The sequence below is a fragment of the Megascapheus bottae genome, chromosome 2, assembly GCF_031878675.1.
Source record: "Megascapheus bottae isolate mThoBot1 chromosome 2, mThoBot2.hap1, whole genome shotgun sequence".
NCBI classification, from domain to species: Eukaryota; Metazoa; Chordata; class Mammalia; order Rodentia; family Geomyidae; genus Megascapheus; species Megascapheus bottae.
Genome location: NC_143510.1, coordinates 80,331,042 through 80,352,939, shown reverse-complemented (window position 1 = coordinate 80,352,939; position 21,898 = coordinate 80,331,042). Strand labels below are relative to the sequence as shown.

General features: G+C 42.0%; 2 protein-coding genes across 7 annotated transcripts in view; one reads left to right on the top strand and one right to left on the bottom strand.

Annotated features, from left to right (window-relative positions):
- Nucleotides 1-5,300, bottom strand: part of Apaf1 (apoptotic peptidase activating factor 1) — an 83,859-nt gene extending 78,559 nt beyond the window's left edge. For all 3 annotated transcript variants that reach the window (XR_016534612.1, XM_090328460.1, XM_090328463.1), the window contains exons 1-3: nt 4,837-5,300; nt 431-606; nt 119-308 (exon numbers count right to left, since the gene is read on the bottom strand). Coding sequence is in view for 2 of the 3 variants with exons in the window: in XM_090328460.1 (XP_090184586.1) it covers nt 119-308; nt 431-568 (328 nt within the window). In the remaining variant the exon portion in view is untranslated. The remainder of the gene's footprint in view (nt 1-118; nt 309-430; nt 607-4,836) is intronic.
- A 356-nt stretch (nt 5,301-5,656) lies between these two features.
- On the top strand, nt 5,657-21,384 carry Ikbip (IKBKB interacting protein). Of its 4 annotated transcripts, none has more exons than XM_090328459.1 (3): nt 5,657-5,781; nt 7,535-7,652; nt 11,831-17,040. In XM_090328459.1, the coding sequence occupies exons 2-3, from the start codon at nt 7,569-7,571 to the stop codon at nt 12,665-12,667; spliced, it is 921 nt and encodes a 306-aa protein (XP_090184585.1). In that variant the 5' UTR covers nt 5,657-5,781; nt 7,535-7,568; the 3' UTR covers nt 12,668-17,040. The 4 variants fall into 4 exon arrangements, with proteins under 4 accessions (XP_090184585.1, XP_090184582.1, XP_090184583.1 ...); XM_090328456.1 differs by having other exon boundaries at nt 5,657-6,136; XM_090328457.1 differs by lacking the exon at nt 11,831-17,040 and adding an exon at nt 20,451-21,384 and having other exon boundaries at nt 5,658-6,136.
- Nucleotides 21,385-21,898: the final 514 nt, after the last annotated feature.

The window sequence follows — 21,898 nt, the reverse complement described above, 5'->3', positions numbered from 1 at the left end:
ATTTCTCAGTGAATTGATTACATTTTTTCAGAATATGATATCTATTATAATCAGGTCTACAGCTGCAATGATGTAGCCATCATAATAACAATGTGACAGAAGTTTCAAGGATACAAACCATATGAAGTTATTCCACCATCTGCATCTTTGCCATTGGAAGAAGAAATGACAGGAATGCCACTATGGAGAAGGGCAGCAAGGTCTTTATAGCCTTCATGTAGCAGAGCATTGTAGAATGATATGTAGGCATCATTATCTTTTTTAAGTATCATTTTAATGAGAATCGCTGCTCGTTGATGTTTAGTAGGCTGAAAAAAAAAATGTTTAGTATGCAGTAGCAAATATGGTTTCCACATTAATTAGTAGAGACCAATCCAAATGCCAAAATTCTAAGAACTTTTAAGAAAGCAGATAGCTTTAGAGGGTTTACCTGACTTGCCACTGCTTCCTCCTCTGATACTGCTAAAACTCCATCACTAATCATGTGATCCATGATGTACGATGTCTTGATGTCCTTCTCCAGAGCTTCTCTGTGTTGAAGCAAACAATTTCGGGCTTTTGCATCCATCCTCCCTCCAATTCTCTCTCTGAGCTGTCAACCATGAGCTACAGGCAAAATACCAAGGTATGTGTCAGGACAAATTGCAAAGAAAACCGGGACTTTTTTTTTTGTTTATGTTCTGCTAAGATCTTTAAAAATAAACAAGACCCAATGCACTGAAAGGTGTGAGGATGTAGGGGAAGAGGGCTGGGAGAGGGAACTGGGGAAAAAAAGAGGGGAAAGGTGACACTGTTCAAAAGGAAATGTATTCATTATCTGATTTATGTAACTGGAACCCCTCTGTACATCACTTTTACAATAACAATAAAATAAAATAAATAAAACCAGAAAAAAAAGGAAGGTGTGAGGGAACAGACATTTTTAGCTATTGCTTAGGGAGAATATAAAATGGATGCAACTCTTCTGCCCACTATTTTTCTGTAATGGCATCTTAATTTTTATTTTTCCCTATTTAAAATAAGATAAAGCTGGGCTCACAAATATAATCCTGGCAACACATAAGGCTGAGAACAGAGCATCATGGTTCAAACTTAGCCCTAGCAGGAATCCAGAAGAGGCATTGTTGCTCAATGGTAGAGCACCAGCCTAGGTAAAGAAAAGCTAAGAGAAGGCAACTTAGGTCCTAAATTCAAGCCCCAGTACCAGCACACAAAACAATTGTAAAAACAGTCCAGTACTAGTGGCTCCCCTCTGTAATCTATGCTACTTAGGAGACTGAGAACCAAAGGTCACTGTTCAAAGCCAGCCTATAAACTCGTTCAACCACTGTGGAAAGCAGTATGGCAATTCCTCAAAAGACTAAACACAGAGCTCCCCTATGACCCAGCAATTCCACTACTTGGCATTTACCCAATCGTCCAGGAACAAGTACATACTAAATCCACTAGCACAATGATGTTCATTGCAGCACTATTTACCCATAGCAAAGATATGGAACCAACCCAGATGCCCCTCAGTTGAAGAGTGGATCAAGAAGATATAGTATTTATATACAATGGAATTCTATGCTGCTGTCAGAAAGAAGACATCGCCCCATTTGTAAGAAAATGGAAAGACTTAGAAAAAATCATATTAAGTGAAGTAAGCCAGACTCAAAGGAACATAGGCTCAATGGTTTCCCTCATTTGTCATAATCAGTAGAAACCTTGGGCTCTCCTAGCAGCAGAGATTTACAATAGAACAAAACCTAAGGCCATATAGAGTGACTCTAAATGAAAGGACCTTCATTATATAGAAACAAAAGCCATATAATGAGTGAATGTACTATGTTATCTCTCATTTCTTTTGCTGTCCCTTGGTTATCTCATATTGTTACAGTATTTCATCTTGCTATCTGATATATTGTATATATGCATATTTGGTTATTTGAAATTGGATAGGGAAGGGGGAAAACAAGATGAGGGGTGGAGGTGGGGGGAGGGAAATGGGGACCAAGACATGAAAAAGGGTATCAATGTTTGTGAAGTAATGCACCTTCTATCTGGTGAATATAATGTAACCCTTCTACTAATTACAATAAAAAAAATATATGGAGAAAAAAAAAGCCAGCTTATACAAGAAAATCCCGTGAGACTCTTATCTCCAATTAACCATCAGAAAACCAGAAATGGTGCTGTGGCTCAAGGAATAGTGTGGCTCAAGGTGTAGAGTGGTAGCCTTCAGCTGAAGAGCTCAGGAACAACGTCCAGATCTGGAGTTCAAATCTCACAACTGACCAAAAAAATAGTCTCACAGAGTTTAGTGCCCCAGCTGGCTTTGCACCTCAATCCTCAGATCTCAGCCTCCTGAATAGCTAGGATTACAAAAGTGAGCCACCAGTGCCTGGCAATATATGAATTTCTTTCTTTCTTTCTTCATTTCTTTCTTTCTTTCTTTCTTTTTTTGGCCAGTCCTGGGGCTTGAACTCTGGGCCTGGGCGCTGTCAAGTGATAGGCAAGCGCTCTATCACTTGAGCTACAGCACCACTTCCAGTTTTCTGGTGGTTAACTGGAGATGAGAATCTCATGGACTTCTATGTCCAGGCTAGCTTTGAACCATGATCCTCAGATCTCAGCCCCCTGGAGTAGCTAGGATTACAGGTATGAGCCACCTGCGCCTTGCACACATTATTATTTTTTTTTACAATAAAATACTTACTTTTCTTAAGATATTATGAAATAGTGAGCATAATTAAGTCCTAATATTTAAAACCATCTTGGTTTTTTTTTTGTTTCGGGTTTTTTTTTTCTTTTTTCTGCCAGTCTTGGGGCTTGAACTCAAGGCCTGAGCACTGTCCTTGTGCTTTTTTAAGGTCAGAACTCCACTTGAGCCACAGCACCATTTCCAGCATTTTCTGTGTATGTGGTATCAAGGACTCAAACCCAGGACTTCATGCGAGCAAGGCAAGCAAGCAAACACTCTACCTCTAGGCCATACTCTCAGCCCCCCATCTTGTTTTCTTTATCCAAAGTAAGAATTTAATATGTAATAAGTAGTAGGAAGTGGGTGTGTGGGTGTAAGCTTCCAAGTCTTCATCAGTAAACATATTTCTCACAAAGCAACAGGAAATACCCTCAGATGTCATTTTTGGATTAAGAGGTAACAAAGGAAGAATAACATTCTCTACAGTAAAATACTTTTTTTTTTTTTTTGGTTGGTCATGGAGCTTGAACTCAAGGGTATGGGCACTGTCCCTGAGTTCTTTTTGTTCAAAGCTCTTTTTGCTTACCATTTTGAGCCACAGTGGTTGGTTAACTGGAGATAATAGTCTCATGGACTTTCCTGCCATGACTAGCTTCCTGCGATCCTGGCTACCACTTTTTTTTTTAAGTAAAATACTTTTAAGTTTCTACTACATTTATTTCAAATATAACAGTATAAAACCCAGTTCCCGGCACAGGTGGCTCATACCTATAATCCTAGCTACTCAGGAGGCTGAGATCTGAGGATGGTGGTTTGAAGGAAGTCCTAGGAAGGACTTATTCTACCAAAAAACCAGAAATGGAGCTGTGGTTCAAGGGGCTCAGCACTAGCCTTGAGCACAAAAGCTCCAAGGACAGTGCTCAGGAACTGAGTTCAAGCCCCAAGACTGGGAAACAACAACAACAAAAACTCAGTTCAGAATATAGAAGTCCAAAGTATCACAGTGAGTGTCTAAATGAGTTTAATAATTTATTCCTTCAATACACATACACTATATAGGAAGCTGTAAAGAAGTCTAAGTCCTATCACTGAAAGAATTCTCAAGAAGCTGGTGGAGTGGCTCACACCTGTAATCCTAGCTACTCAGGAGGCTGAGATCTGAGGATCAAAGTTCAAAACCAGCCAGGGCACTAAAGACTGTGAGACTTTTACTCCAATTAATCACTAGAAAATGGGAAGCGGGGCTAGGAGGCTCAAGAGGTAATGCAGTAGCCTGGAGCTGAGGAGCTCAGGGACAACACCCAGGCCCAGAGTTGAAGACCAACAACCCACAAGAAAAAAAAAAGAGGAAGGGTAGGGTGCGGGGAGGGACAAAAAGATGAGAAGGGGTTATCAATGTGTGAGAAGTAATACACCTACTACTACCTGACAAATGTAACTATAACCCCTCTGTACACTTTCCCAACAATAAAAAACAAAATTCACAAGAAAAGGTGTAGCTATAGAATGAATGTGAATAGCCTAAATGTAAAACCAAAACTAAGCATAAATAACTCAGAGAATGTAGAAGAGCAATAATACTCAACAAACTTCAAAGAAATGACCATATAGTTCCAAAGTCATCACATACAGCAGTTGCAAAAACAGAGTAGGGTGTGATTATCAAGGTTCAAAAGGTTCAAACGAGTTGTTTTGCTTTTTTTAATTTGCCTTCAAAATGAAAAACTTATATTTTAGGGGTTTTAAACCGTTTCTTGACCATTTTGATATTAAATCTGTCAAAAAAAATAGGTTAGGTCCAATACAAAAAAAAAATAGACATTCTCTGGTGGAGATCTGAAACTAAGTTCGTTTTCCCTGGTCCTATAAAACCTTCAAGAAGAACATTTTCAACATGTTTTTAGAACTTTACACATTCTGTGTCCCATCTTTTGTAGCCTCATCCAAATGGAAAACCAAAACTCTTAATTCTGAAGACGTAAAAGAGATATATATACACACAGAATCAACGTACTACTTCCTCATTTAGACTGGTACAAATATTCCGTAACCCAGAGGTCCTCCAGTCCCAGAAAACACACCCTCCCACCCCACCCCACTCTACCCCCTCTCCCCCCGAGAACGTGCGTCTGGGAGAAGGGGGGTGAACTTACCCAAACCTGGGAGCTGAGTTCTCCCTGGGAAGAGCAGCCCAGCGGGGTTAGACCAGGAAAATCCAGGCCGCCGTGGGCTTCCGACCAGGAATGCGGGGCGCGGGGGACCAGGCCGCGGCTCTGGCGAACCCCCGGGGCGCGGGCAGGCCCGGCCCTCCTCGCGGGAGCCTCACCTGGGCCTCGGCACCGCGGGCGCAGGACTCCGAGCGGAGGCAAGAGGGGGGCGTCACCGCCGCGGCTGGGGCCCCCTCCACCCCGTCCAGCCAGCCCACTTTCCCTTCCACCCCAGGGCACAAAAGGAGGAGGGCCCCACGGACAGCCGCTCCTTCCTTCCGTCCAGAGGGAGCTGCACCCCGGCGGGCGTCCAGCGCCACCCCGAACGCCGCCGCGGCTGGCGCGGACACTTCTCCTCCGGTCCCCTAACCCCTGCTACGTGTGGATTACAGCCTTCGCATCCACCGGCTACCACCACCTCCCCACGGCCCCAGGACCGCCAGGCGGCAAAACCCGCCCGGCCCGCCCAGTCGAGACAGCGCGCGCTCGCTCCCCGACGCGTGTAAAATACACACAGCCCCAATTTCCTACCCGGGGCCGCGGACGCCGCCGCGCGTCCACGCGCTTCGCCCGCGCCAATGGGAAGCGCCCAGACTTCCCAGAGGCAGGACGAGGGCGTGGCTACGACTCAAGGCGGGGTTAGGGCGTGGCTAAAGCCCCAGGGGGCGCGCCGTATTCTCTCGAGCCAATAGGAAGCATCTAATCTTCCCAAAGCGGGTTGGGGGCGGGTCTAAAATAGGCCTAGGGGGCGTGGTTAAGGGACCAGGCGTGGTGGGGCGCGGTTAAAACCCGGAGGCGCGGTTAAGACTCTGAGGCGCGCCGCGTTGTCCAGAGGGAAAAGACTTGAGGCGACCTGCGCGTTCGCGTCAGTTACTCCGTGGAACCAGGAAGGTGGGGTCGCCTCCCTCCACCGCTGGAGGAACCCGGGAGTCGAAGGCTGGGACGACCCGGAAAATGAAGGGGTTGGGTTCTGGGCGGCGCCTGCTCCGTAACGGGGCGAGGCTACCCGAGGACGGACCAGCCGCCACGTCCCTCCATCCTTGGGGTTGTGGGCCTCGGGGCCTCCAGACATGTCCGACGTGAAGAATCGGAGGAAGCCCGGGCCCAAGGGAGCCTCGTCGGACCTCGGGAAGCGGAGCGAGGGCGGGAAGAGCCCCGAGATTCGGGGCGGCGCTGGCGGGGGCTGGGCGGACCCCCGGACGGGGCTGAGCCTGCTGTCGCTGGGGACCTGCTTGGGCCTGGCCTGGTGAGTGCCGCTCGCCGCCCGCCCGGCCCCGGGGTCGAGCCCCTGCCCGAGCCCCACCGTTACTTCCCCTCCCTCGACTGCCTGTCCCCAGCCCGAGGGAGCCACCTCGCGCCGGTCTCTGAACTCAACTTTGGGAAGGAATCGGCCACCGGGCCTTCTTTAGTGCCTGCTACACGTCCTCTTCCCCCCCTCCCCCGCGTGCGCGGCCTTGTAAACCACGTCCCACGCCGCGGGTGCCCACCCGCAAACGTTTGTCACCTTGAAAGAGTTTGTTACGGTCGTTCAAGCCACAAATGCTGTAAGGACAACAGCGGCCTTCGGTAGTTTGCTCCTAACCTGAGCACTTGTGCACTGGGGTTTTGTTGTTGTTTTAAATGGATCTAACTGTAATACTGGAAAGATGCAGAAATAGTGCATAATACCTGAGTTCTCTTGAAACTGAGTGTATCGTTGTGTGTGTGTGTGTGTGTGTGTGTGTGTGTGTGGTTTCCAGTACTGGGTCTTGACTTCAGGGCCTGGGCACTGCCCCTTAGCTTTCGACTCAAGGCTGGCACTCTACTACTTGAGCCAGAGCTCCTCCACCCGCTTTTTGATGGTTGGTTGGAGATAAATGTCTCTGAACTTTTCTGCCTAGGCTGGACTTGGGATCATCATCCTCCTGAGTAGGTAGGCTTTACAGGCCTGAGCCACGAAGGTCCCAGTTATCCCTTATTTTCTTTTTTACTCAATAAAACATTGTTATTTTGGGGCCCGGAGCGTGGCCTAGTGGTAGCGTGCTCGCCCAGCATGCACGAAGCCCTGGGTTCGATTCCCCAGAACCACATACACAGAAAAAGTTGGAAGTGGTGCTGTGGTTCAAGTGGTAGAGCTCTAGCCTTGGGAAAACCCTAGGACAGTAGGGCAGTGATCAGACGCTGAGTTCAAGCTCCGGGACTGGCAAATAAATAAATAAATGCTGAAAAAATAATAATAAGCAAATAGAATAGTAAAAATAAGATTGAAAAAACAACAGTTGGCATGAATGGTGTGAGCCTTGTGATCTTAAGTACTCCAGAGGCTGAGATTTAAGGATCACGATTCAAAAATAGCTCAGACCAGATAGTCCATGAGACTGTTTATCTCCCAATTAAACACCAGAAAGCCGGAAGCGGAGCTGTGGCTCAAATGGCCCAAACTTGATCTCTACCATTTGAGCCACAGCTCCGCTTCTGGCTTTCTGGTGTTTAAAGATCAAGTTTGAGCAAAAAAAGCTCAGGGACAGCACCCAGGCCCTGAGTTTAAGCCCCAGGACTGGCGCGCGCGTGCGCACACACACACACACACAATAAATATATGAATGCATGCATACATAAAATCTAAATGGATATAAGTTGAACTATAGTATTTTTTCTTTTCCAGGCTTGTATTTCAACAGTCAGAAAAGTTTGCAAAGATGGAAAACCAATACCAGTTACTGAAAATAGAAAGCAGTACGTTGCAAGGACTTCAAAGTAAAATCAATTTAATTTCAGAAAAGGTAATTTATTATTTAGCTTGTTTTTGGGGGGGTTCCTCATTTTAATACTCCTCTACCTTAATTCCAACTCAGAACTTCTTAGGCATTGTCTGACTACCATGAACCAAGAGACTGTTGGGAAACACGCCCTCTATTCACTATTCGTCATGAATCCTTTACTCATGTTATAAAATAAGGACTTGTGCTCAGCACCAGTTGGGTGTGATCATTGTGACTTCATACCTGAGAGAAACCACTTAGAAGGATGAAGTATTTATTTTGACTCACAATTTCAGAGGTTTTAGTCCTAGGTCAACTGGATCCTTGCTTTGGGCCTGAGGCAAAACAATATCATGGCAGTGAGAGCATGTGACAAATGCTATTTACTTCCTTGTAGCCAGAAAGCTGAAGAAGAGGAAGGGCCTAAAGACATATCTATCTTTATATTACTTCTCTGTCTATGGGACATTCTAGGGGACATTCCCGTAAAGAAATTTCCTCCTAGATGGGTATGGGTGGCTCACACTTGTAATCCTGCTTACTCAGAAGGCTGAGATCTGAGTACCTAGGTGGGAAGCCAGGCAGGAAGGAAAGTCTATGAAACACTTGCCTCCAATTAAATCACAAGGAAAAGCTGAAATGGTGCTGTGGCTTAAGTGGTAGAGAGCTAACCTGAAGCCAAGTGTTCCATGTACAATGGGCAGGCCCAAAGTTCAAGCCCCAGGACCAGCAAAAAAAAAAAAAAAAAAGAATGGGGAAGGTAGAGTGTGGCCTAGTGTGCACTTGCCTAGCATGCACGAAGCCCTGGGTTCAATTCCTCAGTACCACATATACAGAAAAAGCAAGAAGTGGTGCTGTGGCTCAAGTGGTAAAGCACTAGCCTTGAGCACAGAAATGTTCAGAGTGTCTAGGCCTAGAGTTCAAGTCCTAGGACTGGTAAAAAAAAAAAAAGGAGAGAGAGAAAAAGAAAGAGAGCGCGCTTTCTTCAATTAGGCCCATTTCCCAGTACCATAATATTATGAATTTATCAAAAAAGTAGCTCATTAATTAGGTCAGAGATCTTAAAATCCGTTCACTTACCAAATGTCCTTAAGCTAGAACCAAGATGTTTACACAAGAGCATTTGGTGTCACATTTCAAGTCTAAATCCTAACAGTGAGCGAAGACATTGTAGAAACATAGAAAATGAAGGGTCTTCCAGAAAATAAAATATGTGAATGGAAATTAAGCATATGTGTCTTTCTGAGTCTGGATTATTTTGCTTGATATGAGGTTCACTAGTTCTGTTCATTTTTCTGCAGATGACATAATTTTGTTCTTGTTTGTCTGGAGTTTTTCTATTTTGTTTCTTGGTGCCAGTTATAGGGCTGGAACTTAAGGCCTGAGCAACTATTCCTGAGCTTTTTTGCTGAAGGCTTGCACCCTGCGACTTGAGTCATAGCTCCATTTCTGACTTTTTGCTAGCTAGCTAATTGATCAGAGTTTCATGGACTTTCCTGATCTGACCAGCCATGAACTGCAATCCTTAGATCTCAGCCTCCGGAGTGGGATTATAGGTCTGAGCTGACACCAGGCTCAATTCTGCTGTTCCTTAAGGCTGAATAAAACTCCATAGTAAAGCCAGGCACATGGTGGCTCACACCTGTAATGTAGCTACTCAAATGGCTGAGATCTGAGGATTACGGTTCAGAAGCAGCCCAGAAGCCAGGCTGAGTGACTCACGCTTATAATCCTAACTGAGATCTGAGGATCAATGTTAAAGCCAGCCCAGCACAAAGGGACCTGAGACTTTCATCTCCAATTAACCTCCAGAAAAGGGAAGTGGGGCTTGGCTCAAGGGTAGGGCAGTAGCCTTGAGCTGAAGAGCTCAGGGATAGTAGCCAGACCGATGGGTAGGGTGGTCGCCTTGATCTGTAGAGCTCAGGAACAGCACCCAGGCCCATGACCCACCAAAAAAAAAAAAAAAAAAAAAAGCCCAGGCAGAAGACCTTGAGTCTCTTATCTGTAGTTAACCAGAAGTAGCTCTGTGACTCAAAGTGGTAGAATACTCGTCTTACAGTGCCCAGGTTCTGAGTTCAAGCCCCATGATGAACATTGTATGTATAGACAGTATCTGTTGATAGGCACCTAGGCCGATTCCATAATTTGGCTACTATGTAAACAAAGGTGTGCAGTTATCTCTATATTATATGCTTACTTCAATTCCTTCAGATATTTACTCAGATATAGTATACCTCGTATATGCTAGACATACCAGGATCATATGGGACTTCTAAAATGCTTTTTAAACATTTCAGAGTGTTCCTCCACCCCTGCCACTTTGGCTAGTCCTGGGGCTTGAACCTGTCGTGCATGCTAAGTGGATACTCTAACACTAGGCTACACTCCTGGCCCCTGAGTGGTCTTTATGAGTCAAAATTTTTTTTTTTTTTGGCCAGTCCTGGGCTTGAGCTCAGGGCACTGTCCTTGGACTTTCTCAAGGCTAGAGCTCTACCACTTGAGCCTCAGCACCACTTCTGGCTTTTTTCTATGTATGTGGTACCGAGGAATCGAACCCGGGTCTTCATGCATGCTAGGCAAGCACTGTAACCACTAGCCCAAACTCCCGGCCCATTGTCTCCACTTTTTTATTGTTATTTCTTTTTGAAATTAAAAATGCCTTTGTGAAACTAGGCACTGGTAGCTCATGCCTGTAATCCTAGCTGCTCAGGGCACTGAGATCTGAGGATGGCAGATCAAACAAAGCCAGTCCAGGCAAAAAAGTCTGAGACTTTTTTTTAATATATTTTTATTGTAATTAATAGAAGGGTTACATTATATTCACCAGATGGAAGGTGCATTACTTCACAAACATTGCTATCCTTTCTCATGTTTTTGGCCCCATTTCTCTCCCTCCCACTCCCTTCCCAAAGTCTGCCAGACTTTTATCTCCAATTAACCACCAAAAAGCTGGAAGCAGACTTGTGGCTCAAGTGGTAGAGTAGTAGCCATGAGAATAAATGCTCAGGGACAATACTCAGGCCCTGAGTTCAAACCCCACAACCAGCACAAAAAGACAAAAAAGCCCTTGTAAGACCTGATTTTAGTATTTTCTCCTTAAGAAGGTAACCAAACATAGCTAGGCGTGGTGGCTTACGCCTGTAATCCTAGCTACTCAAGAGGCTGAGATCTGAGGATCTTGGTTCAAAGTCGGCCTGGGCACTAAAGAATGTGAGACTCTTATCTACAGTTAACCACTGGAAAACAAGAAGTGGAGCTGTGGCTCAAGGGTAGGGTGGTAGCCTTAAGCTGAAGAGTTCATGCCCTCATAACCCCCAAAAAAAGAAAAAAAAATTCTAGGCAGAAATTTCCAGAACCATAGAACTTAAGGTGGGAAACCGATTTTATACTTCCTAAAATAAAGGCCAGGTAGCAATAAAATTGACATCTAAGTTATTTTCCATTGGAGTAAGAAAGGAAAATGTGATATACTCCTAATGTCCTTAACATTACTTCTCTTTAAAAAGCATACATTGGGCCAGGAGTTTGGCCTAGTGGTGAGAGTGCTTGCCTAGCGTGCACGAAGACCCAGGTTCGATTCCTCGGTACCACATACATACAAAAAAGCTGGAAGTGGTGCTGAGGCTCAAGTGGTAGAGCTCTAGCCTTGAGAAAGTCCAAGGATAGTGCTCAGGCCTGAGCTCAAGTCCAGGACTGGTTAAAAAAAAAAAAAAAGTTGGCATGTGTGGTAGTCCTGTTTATTTAATAGAAATGTTATTATCTGAGGATTAAGGTTCAAAAGCCAGCCCAGGCACAAAAGGACCTGAGACTCTTATTTCCAGTTAACCTCTAGAAAATGGGAAGTGGGGCTTGGCTCAAGGGTAGGGTGGTAGCCTTGAGCTGAGGAGCTCAGGGACAGCACCCAGGCCCAGGGGTAGGGCAGTAGCTTTGACTTGAAGAGCTCAGGGACAGCGCCCAGGCCAAGTTCAAGCCCCATGACTCACCAAAAAGAAAAAACAAAAAAAGAAAAGAAAAGTTATTAAGTAGCGGGGTGGGGGAAGGGAAATGGGGACAAAAACATGAGAAGGGGTATTAATATGTGAGAAGTAATGCACTTTCTATCTGGTGAATATAACTTAACTCCTCTATACATTAAAATAAAATTTAAAAAGGAAAAGTTATTAAGTAGAGTTGGAAATTGTTTTGTGTTATAAATGCAGCTTGAGTCTACTGAAAAAACCCTGCAGGAAGCTACATCATCCATGACTTTGATGACCCAGTTCAAACAAGATTTATCTGGCTTCCAAAAAGTTATGCATGACATTCAAAATAGTGAAGAAATGCTCACTCCCAAGATGCAGAACCTTACTGAGGAATTCTACAATATTACCGATTTCTGTAAGAGAAGCTTAGCAGAAATGAGTGATGATACAGACATTTTCAAATCAGAAGCAAAACATGTACATTCTCAAGTTACTGTCCAAATTAACTCAGCTGAGCAAGAAATAAAATTGCTCACTGAACGGCTAAAAGATTTGGAAGATAGCACACTACGAAATATTAGAACATTGAAAAGGCAAGAAGAAGAAGATCTTGTGCGAGTTGAGGAGCAGCTCAGCTCTGATGCAAAAGCAGTTGAGAAGTTACAAGATGAACAGTTTTCTCTCCTGGCTAGACAGGAAGATCTGACAAATAAACTCTCCAATTACAAACCCAAAGTAGAAGAATGCAAGACACATTTGCCAACAATTGAAAATGCTATTCACTCTATTCTCAGAGTCTCACAGGATCTGATACGAACAGAAAAAAAAATGGAGGACCTGTCTCTGCAGATGTTTAATATGGAAGATGACATGCTAAAAGCCATTTCTGAGATAATGGAGGTGCAGAAATTCCTTGAAGGAATTCAGTATGATAATAGCCTATTAAAGATGCAAAATGAACTAGGTGTTCTAAAAGGGAAAGTTCATGATTTTATAACATATTCAAGTACAAGAGACAAAGGAACTTTACAAGAACATATCATAGAAAATGAAGGTGTTGGTGATGATTTTTAATTTTCACGACCACTTCTGATGAAACATATTACTACATGTAAACCAATACTTAATTTTTTTTATTTTTTGCCAGTCCTGGGCTTGAGCTCAGGGCCTGAGCACTGTCCTTGGACTTTCTCAAGGCTAGAGCTCTACCACTTGAGCCTCAGCACCACTTTTGTTTTTTATCTATGTATGTGGTACCCAGGAATCGAACCCGGGTCTTCATGCATGCTAGGCAAGCACTCCACCACTAGGCCAAACTCCTAGCCCTTAACTTAGCTTTTAATGAATAGAAATAACTCTAAAATGTATATATCTCTACTTCTAAGACAATATGCTTAATATTTTTAAATATGAATGTCACTATTATATTGGACCCAAATATAACTATCTCGCATACTAGTGAAAAATGTTTTTTTACTAAATCACCCTATCTTACTTTTTGCAGGCCTGTATCTGTTTTCCTTATTTTTTTAATTGGCCATGGGGCTTAAAGTCAGGGCCTGGCACTGCCCCTAAGTTCTTTTGCTCAAGGCTAGCACTCTACCACTTTAAGCTTCAGCCACACTTCCAGTTTTTGAGTGGTTAATTGAAGATAAAGACTCATGGGGGTTTTTCTGCCTGGGCTGTCTTGGAACCATGATCTTCACATGTCAGCCTCTAAGTAACTAGGATTACAGATGTGAGCTACCAGTGCCCAGTTCCTAGGTCTGTTTCTTATCCCTTTTCTATCACTTGATCTTGCTGTCAGGATGGGCAGTAACATTCCTGCCTCAGCTTATTCTTCACATTCCTTTGTTAATTCACTGCAAGCTAGGATTCAATGGACCCAGTTCATAGAAATTTTGTGTAAAACAAAAAATAAAAAGCCCCAAAGACCTGAGGGCTTTCTGTGAGTTAACATTTGTACTTTTTGAAAACTATGAAGTCTGGGATATATTTTACTTTTGGTTTAAGTTCTTACTGTGTTACTGATAGTTGTTAAGAATTTTTTAATATTAGAAAATACATCCTTAGTTAAGTATGGCCTTTTCTGTGAATTACATATGCTTTGATATGTGTATAATCAATTATATATGCTTTGAAGTGGCCTAATCAATTAGGGATTGATTTATTGACATTGATAATTATTATTAACAATATGTCTCATGTCTGTAATTCTACCTGAAACTTTGAAGATCAAATTTGGAAACTAGCCAGAGAGGAAAGTCCTCAAGACTATATCTCTAGCCAACCAGCCAAAAAACAAAAAAATAAAAACCAAAAACCTAGACTGGAGGCTATGGTTCAAGTGGTAGAGCACCATCAGTGACCAAAAATATGCAGTGTATAGCGTCAAACCCTGGTAATGTCACTAAAAAAAAAAGTCAAGCTGGGTAATAAAGGATAGAGTACTTGGGTTCAATCCCAAGTACTACTGTCCCCCCTCCTCAAAGCATTATTTTAAAGATTATCTAGAGTTATAGGACTGAATTTATAAAATTTATTTCTGTTTGGTTTTATTTTATTTAAAATTATAATGTAGCCAACCAAATTATATATAGATGCCTATGGAAGTTCTATTCTTATTTTTATTTTGTTTTGTTTTGTTTTTGCCAGTCCTGGGGCTTGAACTCAGGGCCTGAGCACTGTCCTTTCTCAAGGCTAGAGCTCTACCACTTGAGCAAAAGCATCACTTCTGGCTTTTTCTATGTATGTGGTACCAAGGAATCAAATCATGGTATTCATGCATGCTAGGCAACCACTACCACTAGGCCAAATTCTGAGCTTGGGCTCTGTCCCTGAGTTCTTCAGCTCAAGGCTCCCACCCTGAGCCACAGAGCCACTTGTGGTTGTCTAGTGGTTAATTAGAGGTAAGAGTCTCAAGGTCTTTAATACTGGGGATGACTCTGAACTGCAATCCTCAGATCTAGGATTACAGTTGTGAGCCACTGTGCCCGGTCCCCTTGATTCTTTTTGACAGTAACTGTCCAGGTTTTTGTTTGTTTTGTTTTGTTTTGTTTTATTTTGTTTTTGTTTGTTTTGTTGAGGCCAGTCCTAGGATTTGAACTCAGGGCCTGGGCACTGCCCTTGGACACTTTTTGCTGAAAGCTAGCCCTCTGCCACTTGACCCACAGTACCACCTCTGGCTTTTTCTGAGTATGTTCTACCAAGGAATTGAACCTAGGGCTTCATGCATGCAGGCTGAGTACTCTACCACTAGGCTATGCTCCCGGATCCCCATCCAAGTTTTATAGTGTATTTCAGTGGAATTAAACACAAAGTACTTGAAAACAGTCTATTACAAAGGATAGTATGGCTACATAGTTTTACCTAACAAATGTTTAGGGTTTTGGAGAAATCCCAAATTGATTGTAAACTGTATATACCACAGAAATAGTAACGAAAGAAAATGGAAACTACGTAGGCATCATGGTCTATAATGACACCGAGAAACAAAAATTGTACATTTGCAAATATTACCGAAAATAAGGGAACTACTGAAATTTGTGTTTCTGTGTATTCCCTTAATAAGATTTTTCTATTAGAAAAACTAGCATTTGGGGTCCAGTCACAGTGACAGCTACTCAGGAGACAGAGATAGAAGGAGCTTAGGTCAAGGCCAGCCCAGGCAAAAAGTCAAGGAGAATGTCTTTCAAAGAAACCAGAATGCCAAGCCTGTACTAACAGCAAAATGCTAGTCTGGAGCCATGACCCAAGTAAAGTGCCAACTTTGAACAAGAGTTTGAGGCCTTGAATCTAGAACAGAAAACAAATGAAAAACAGTGGGTGGGGAGATGGCTGAGTATGGTTCAAATACTGAAGTGTCTGCCAACCCAGGAGCACTGCAAATTTGAGAGCATCCTGACAGGGCTACATAGAGTGAATCTATCTCAAAAACTGCTAAGAGTGCTTGTCCAGTGTGCGAGATGCCCTAGGTGTAGCTAAAATGTGTGATGCTCTAGGTTCAAATTCTCTGTATAGACACACGCTCGCCACACAAGCTTGGAGGAAACTAGGAAAGCAATAGTAGAGGAGCTGCCCTACGCTGGAATCTTCTAATCTTACTATGTACTCTTGGCCACTTTATTTTGGAGGCTTAATTGTTTTTCTTTTTCTTTTTTTTTTTTTTTTTTTTGCCAATTCTGGGGCTTGAACTCAGGGCATGAGCACTGTCCTTGGGTTTTCCTCAAGACTAGCACTCTACCACTTGAACCACAGCACCACTTCCAGCTTTTTTCAGTATATGGGGTACCGAGGAATCAAACCCAGAGCGTCGTGCATTCTAGGCAAGCACTCTACCACTAGTTAAACTCCCAGCCCGGGGGCTTAATTTTTAAATGAGAATTTTGTTGAATTTCTCACATTCCTTTTGGTTTTATTTTAAATGGCATTGATACAGTAAAAATGTCTAGATCATTTAGTAAATGCTAAGAACCTTTAGGAAAAATTTTGGAAGACATATTTGGACCTAAAATTTCCCCGAACTATGTTGCTATTCTTATATAGCCAGACAGTATTTAAAAGTACAGGACAACTCTATGTGCCAGTGATTGCATATAGACATTCCTTTCTTGAATTCTTGTTTGTTAAACATGACATTTGAAATATGATGTAAGAATCTGTATTAATAAAAATCTTTCAATAAAAAAAAGTACAGGACAACACATGCACTTAAGTTTATTTAGTACCTTGCATGTATGATGGGAATTTGGTAAATAAACTGTTGGATTTGCAGAGGGGGTTGTTTTGAGCTACTGCTAGATTTTCTAACTCTTCTATCCATCCTTAGTAAAAAAAATTTTTCTGCCAGTCATGGGGCTTGAACTCAGGACCTGAACTTGGGCAGTCTCAAAGCTAGCACTCTACCATGTGAGACACAGCACTACACTGGCTTTTTCTGTTTATGTGGTACTGAAGAATTGAACATAGGGCTTCATGCATGCTAGGCAAGCACTTTACCAAAAGCCACATTCCTGGCAAATCATATTTTAAATAATTCAGTTTAGCTGGGCACGGTGCCTCACACCTGTAATTCTAGCTACTCAGGAGGCTAACATCTGAGGATCGAGGTTCAAATCCAGCCTGGGCACTAAAGACCCTGAGACTCTTCTCTCCAATGAGCTACTAGAAAATGAGAAGTAGAGCTGTGGCTCAGGGGTAGGGTGGCAGCCTTGAGCTGAAGAGCTCAGGGACAATGCCCAGGCCCAGAATTCAAGCCCTATGACCCACAAAAAAAAAAAAAAAAAAAAAAAATTCAAGCAGAGTCTATGACATACAAACCCTCAGCCTAATTTTAATTATGTTCTAAAATATAAGCACCAGTGATTCCTTCTTGAATCCTTGTTTGTTAAACACATCATTTGAAATATTATGTAAAAATCAATGTTAATAAATTAATAAAAAATTAAAAGAAATTCAGTTCGGGGCCGGGAGTTTGGCCTAGTGGTAGAGTGCTTGCCCAGCATGCATGAAGACCTGGGTTCCATTCCTTGATACCCCACATACATAGCAAAAGGCCGGAAGTGGTGCTGAGGCTCAAGTGGTAGAGTGCTAGCCTTGAGAAAGTCCAAGGACAGTGCTCAAGCCCTGAGCTCAAGCCCAGGACTGGCAAAAAAAAAAAAAAAAAAGAAAGAAATTCAGTTCAACGGTTTCTATGACTACGATCTAGCTCAGCAATAGAATGCCTGTCTAGCATGTGCAAGGCCCTAGTTTAAATCTTCAGCACTTTGAAAAAGAAAAAAAAAATACAGAAGGATTTTAACATTTTCTAGACTTACTTGTTCACTTGCACTATGTTGAGCGTATCTTGTAAATATGTGATAAATCAGCTGGACTCCAGTGGCTCACACCTGTAATCTTAGCTATTTTAGGAGGTTGAGATCCCAGGATCTTGATTCAAAGTCAGCCCAGGCACAAAAGTCCATGAGACTCTTATTTCCACTTAACCACCAGAAAACCGAAAGTGCCACTGTGGCTCCAGCGATAGATCGCTAGTCTTGAGCTGAAGAGCTCAGGGACAATGTTCAAGCCCCATGACTGAAGGAAAAAAGTGATAAATTTCCTTTATATGGTACCAAGTACAGAAAAGCAGCTTCTTAATGATCTGATCCTTCTAAACGCTAAGCTCTTTCTGAAATATCTTGAGTAATTAAGCTACTTAAACTCTACCAAAGGTGATGCATTATTAAGAACCTAGTAATGAGTAATGAAATAGATGACCATAAGCCTTTTACCCTGGGAGACTGTTTCAACAGATATACTATATTACAAAACTTTCTCCTTAAAAATAAAGCATGGTTTTGCAACTGCTTGACTTCCTTCCTATTTGTGGCTTTTTTTTTTTAACATCCTGCTCATCATAGCATTTTTACAAATGAACTTCTCAAACACACACAAAATTGGCCTGCCTTCACCAATAATTTGGGTAGCATAAAACTACTGAGAAAAATTCTAACACCTGTTTTTTTAATTCAGAAATTCTGGGTCAAGGAGGGAAATATTACCTTGAATACACATTAACCCATTTCCACAGTTCATTGTAATTTTTTGCAACTGTATTGGTGCTTATTTTAAAACATACCATAAAAATAATACTCTGGCTGGGCGTGGTGGCTCATGCCTGTAATCTTAGCTACTCAGGAGGCTGAGATCTGAGGACCAAGGTTCAAAGCCAGCCCAGGCACAAAAGAACCTGAGGCTCTTATCTCCAGTTAACCTCTAGAAAAAATGGGAAGTGGGGCTTTGCTCAAGGGTAGGGTGGTAGCCTTGAGCTCAGGGACAAAGCCCAGGCCAAGGGGTAGAGCTGAAGAGCTTAAGAACAGCACCCAGGCAGAGTTCAAGTTCCATAACCCACAAAAATAATAATAAGTAAATAAATAATATTCTGAGCTGGGTACCAGTGGCTGTAATCCTAGCTACTCAGGAAACAGATCTAGGTTCCAAGCCAGCCCAGACAATGAAGTACAGAAAACTCTTAACAAACCAACAAAAAAAGTTTAGATGTTGGGGTGGCTTAAGTAGTAAGAATACCTGCCTAAAACACACAAGGTCCTGAATTCAATCTCCGGTACTAGAGGAGAAAAAAAAAAAAAGAGCATATTATTAAAGAAGTACATAATTATTTAGAAAAAATTTTTTTTTTCCTTTTTTTGCGCCTGGGGCTTAAACTCAGGGCCTGTGCACTCTCCTTGAGTTTTCTCAAGGGTAGCACTCTGCCACTTGAGCCATAGCACCATTCCAGCTTTTTCTGCAAATGTGGTACTAGGGAATCAAACCCAGGACTTCATGTGTGATAGGCCAGCACTCTACAACTAGGCCACACTCCTGGACCCTAAATGAATTTACTTTTTAATTTAGTTTTTTGGGGTTTTTTGTTTGGTTGGTTTTTTGGTCAGTTGTGGGGCTTGAATTCTTGGCCTAGGCACTGCTGTCCCTTAGCTCTTCAGCTCAAGGCTAGCACTCTACCACTGAGCCAAAGCGCGACTTCCAAACTTCATGTTTTGAGATCAAAGTGCATTTCTTACAGTGTGGAAATGTTTTTTGTTGTTTGTTTTGTTGGTCATGGGACTTGAACTCTGGGACTGGGCACTGTCCCTGACATCTTCAGCTCAAGGCTGATCTTCTACCATTTGAGCCACAGCACCACTTCTGGTTTTCTGGTGGTTAATTAGAGATAAGAGTCTCATGAGCCTGGCAAGGTGGCTCAAGCCTGTAATCCTAGCTATTCAGGAGGCTGAGATTTGAGGATCAGGGTTCAGAGCCAGCCTGGGCACAAAAGGAGACTTGAGACTCTTATCTCCAATTAACCTCCAGAAAACAGGAAGTAGGGCTTGGCTCAAGGGTGGGGCAGTAGCCTTGAGCTGAAGAGCTCAGGGACAGTGCCCAAGCTGACTTCAAGCCCCATGACCCACAAAAAAAGAAAGAAAGAAAGAAAAAAAGAGTCTCATGGACTCAGTGCCCAGCTTTGTGGAAATGTTTTTAGCCTACCTATTTGACGTTCTCTTCATCTTTGTATTGTGTTTATGAGACCTACCCATCATTTTCATCAGCACTTTAATTTTCCTTTTCTTCATTTTTTTAATTGATGGCCTAGTGTACTTTGCAAGTATTCTAAGTAGTTTTCCTAAATACTTTTTCTAAGTACTTTTTGTTTCTACCCTACTTTTCCCCAAATGAAAAGTAGGTAGAAACAACAATGGGATAAGAAAAAATATTTGCAAACCATATATCTGATAAGGGCTAATACCTAAAATTGATGAAAAACACAAACAACTCATTAACAAGAAAACGGGCTGGGAATGTGGCTTAGTGGTAGAGTGCTTGCCTAGCATGCATGAAGCCCTGGATTTGATTCCTTAGTACCACATAAACAGAAAAAAATACTCAGTATCACTAATTGCCAGTGAAATTAACATTTAAATCTCATATTAGATTGCTAAGAAAAAGACAAGCACTGGCATGCTAGATGAGTAGAGTTATAATACTCAATGTTTAAAAGAGGAAAAAAAAAGGCAGGTGTCCATGGGAGGCCTGGTTGCTGTCCCTGAGCTTGTTTTGCTCAAGGCTGGCACCTTACTAAGCTACAGTGCCACTTCCTTCCTGGGCTGGCTTCAGACCATGATCCTCAGATCTCAGCCCCCTGAGTAGCTAGGATTACAGGTATGAGCCACTGGTTCTTGGCAGACTCTTATTTTTGAATCATCTTTTGCCAAAGAACAGTGAAGTTATAGTAATAATTTAAAATAGCACATGCAATTTAAGCTGGAAATTCAAATGTTAAGCTTTTAATGAATTTAATCATTGTGGTATTTTCTTGTAGTATCAGAAATGTGAAGAGCTCATGGAACAACTGAAGTCTTTTCAAATAATTGATCTACAGCATCTGCAAGAGGAAATGCAAGAGGTGAAAACTTGGACTAACAGGATAACTGAAAAACAGGATAGATTAAATAACAATCTGACAACTCTTTCTCAAGACATTACAAAAGTCGACCAAGGTACAAGATCCCTGGCAAAGGAGGTTGGTCTCAAGATTACAACTATAAAAACAGATATAAGACGTATTTCAGGTTTAGTAACAGATGTAACATCCTTAATAGATTCTGTGAAAGAACTAGAGGATAAAATAGAAAAAGTAGAAAAAAATACAGTGAAAAACATAGGTGATCTTCTCTCAAGTAGTATTGACAGAACCACAGCACTCCGAAAGAAAGCATCTGAAAATTCACAACAAATTCACTCCATCAAGAAGACACTAACTGAGCTCACAAGTGATTTCAACAAATACACAGATAGGTTTTTAATCTTAGAAAGTGACAGAGCCAAGGTTCTGAAGACAGTCACTTTTGCAAATGATCTAAAACCAAAGATTCATAATCTAAAGAAGGACTATTCTCGTTTGGACCCCTTGATAAATGATTTAACACTACGTATTGGAAGATTGGGTACTGACTTATTGCAAAGAGAAAAAGAAATTACTTTCTTAAATGAAAAAATATCTAATTTAACCATAGTTCAAAGTGAAATTAAGGATATTACAGATGAAATAGCACATATTTCAGATATGAATTAGTTTGGCATTTAGATTAGACAGGTATTTTTTTTCAATGAGAGTTTTGTTATGAAAAGATTTATCAGATATTTTGGAATGAATACCATTTTCTATTTGATTCTATTTTGTGCAGTAATAAAATTTTTCAAACATTTTTTTTATTTGGTTATTTGAAATAGGAGAGGGAAGGGAAGAAAACAAGATGAGGAGCGGGCGTGGGGGGAGGGAAATGGGGACCAAGATATGAGAAAGGGTATCAATGTTTGTGAAGTAATGCACCTTCTATCTGGTGAATATAATGTAACATTTCTATTAATTATAATAAAAAATATATGGAAAAAAAAACATCACCTAGTTAAGCCATTAGATGTAAGGTGAGGTAATATAGAAAAGAATTCAGCCTAATTAGAATTCTGAAGCAAAGTCTCATCATCTCTAGGCCTGGGAAGGAGGAATGTTTCACAGTACCAGTCACTGAAATATTGCCAATATTGGTATCAGACCATTACTGAAGCAAAAGTATATATTTTACATTGATCATGGCATATTTTTTTCTCTCCCAGTCAGTGGTTCATCAAGGAATGAACATATAACTATATTTAGTGTGCTTGGGAATGGGTTCAAACTTTTCTTTGTCATAAACATTAAAGGCTAACATCGGGGAAAAAAAAATTTTGTCAGATGCGGGACTTGAACTCTGGGCTGGGCTCAAGGCT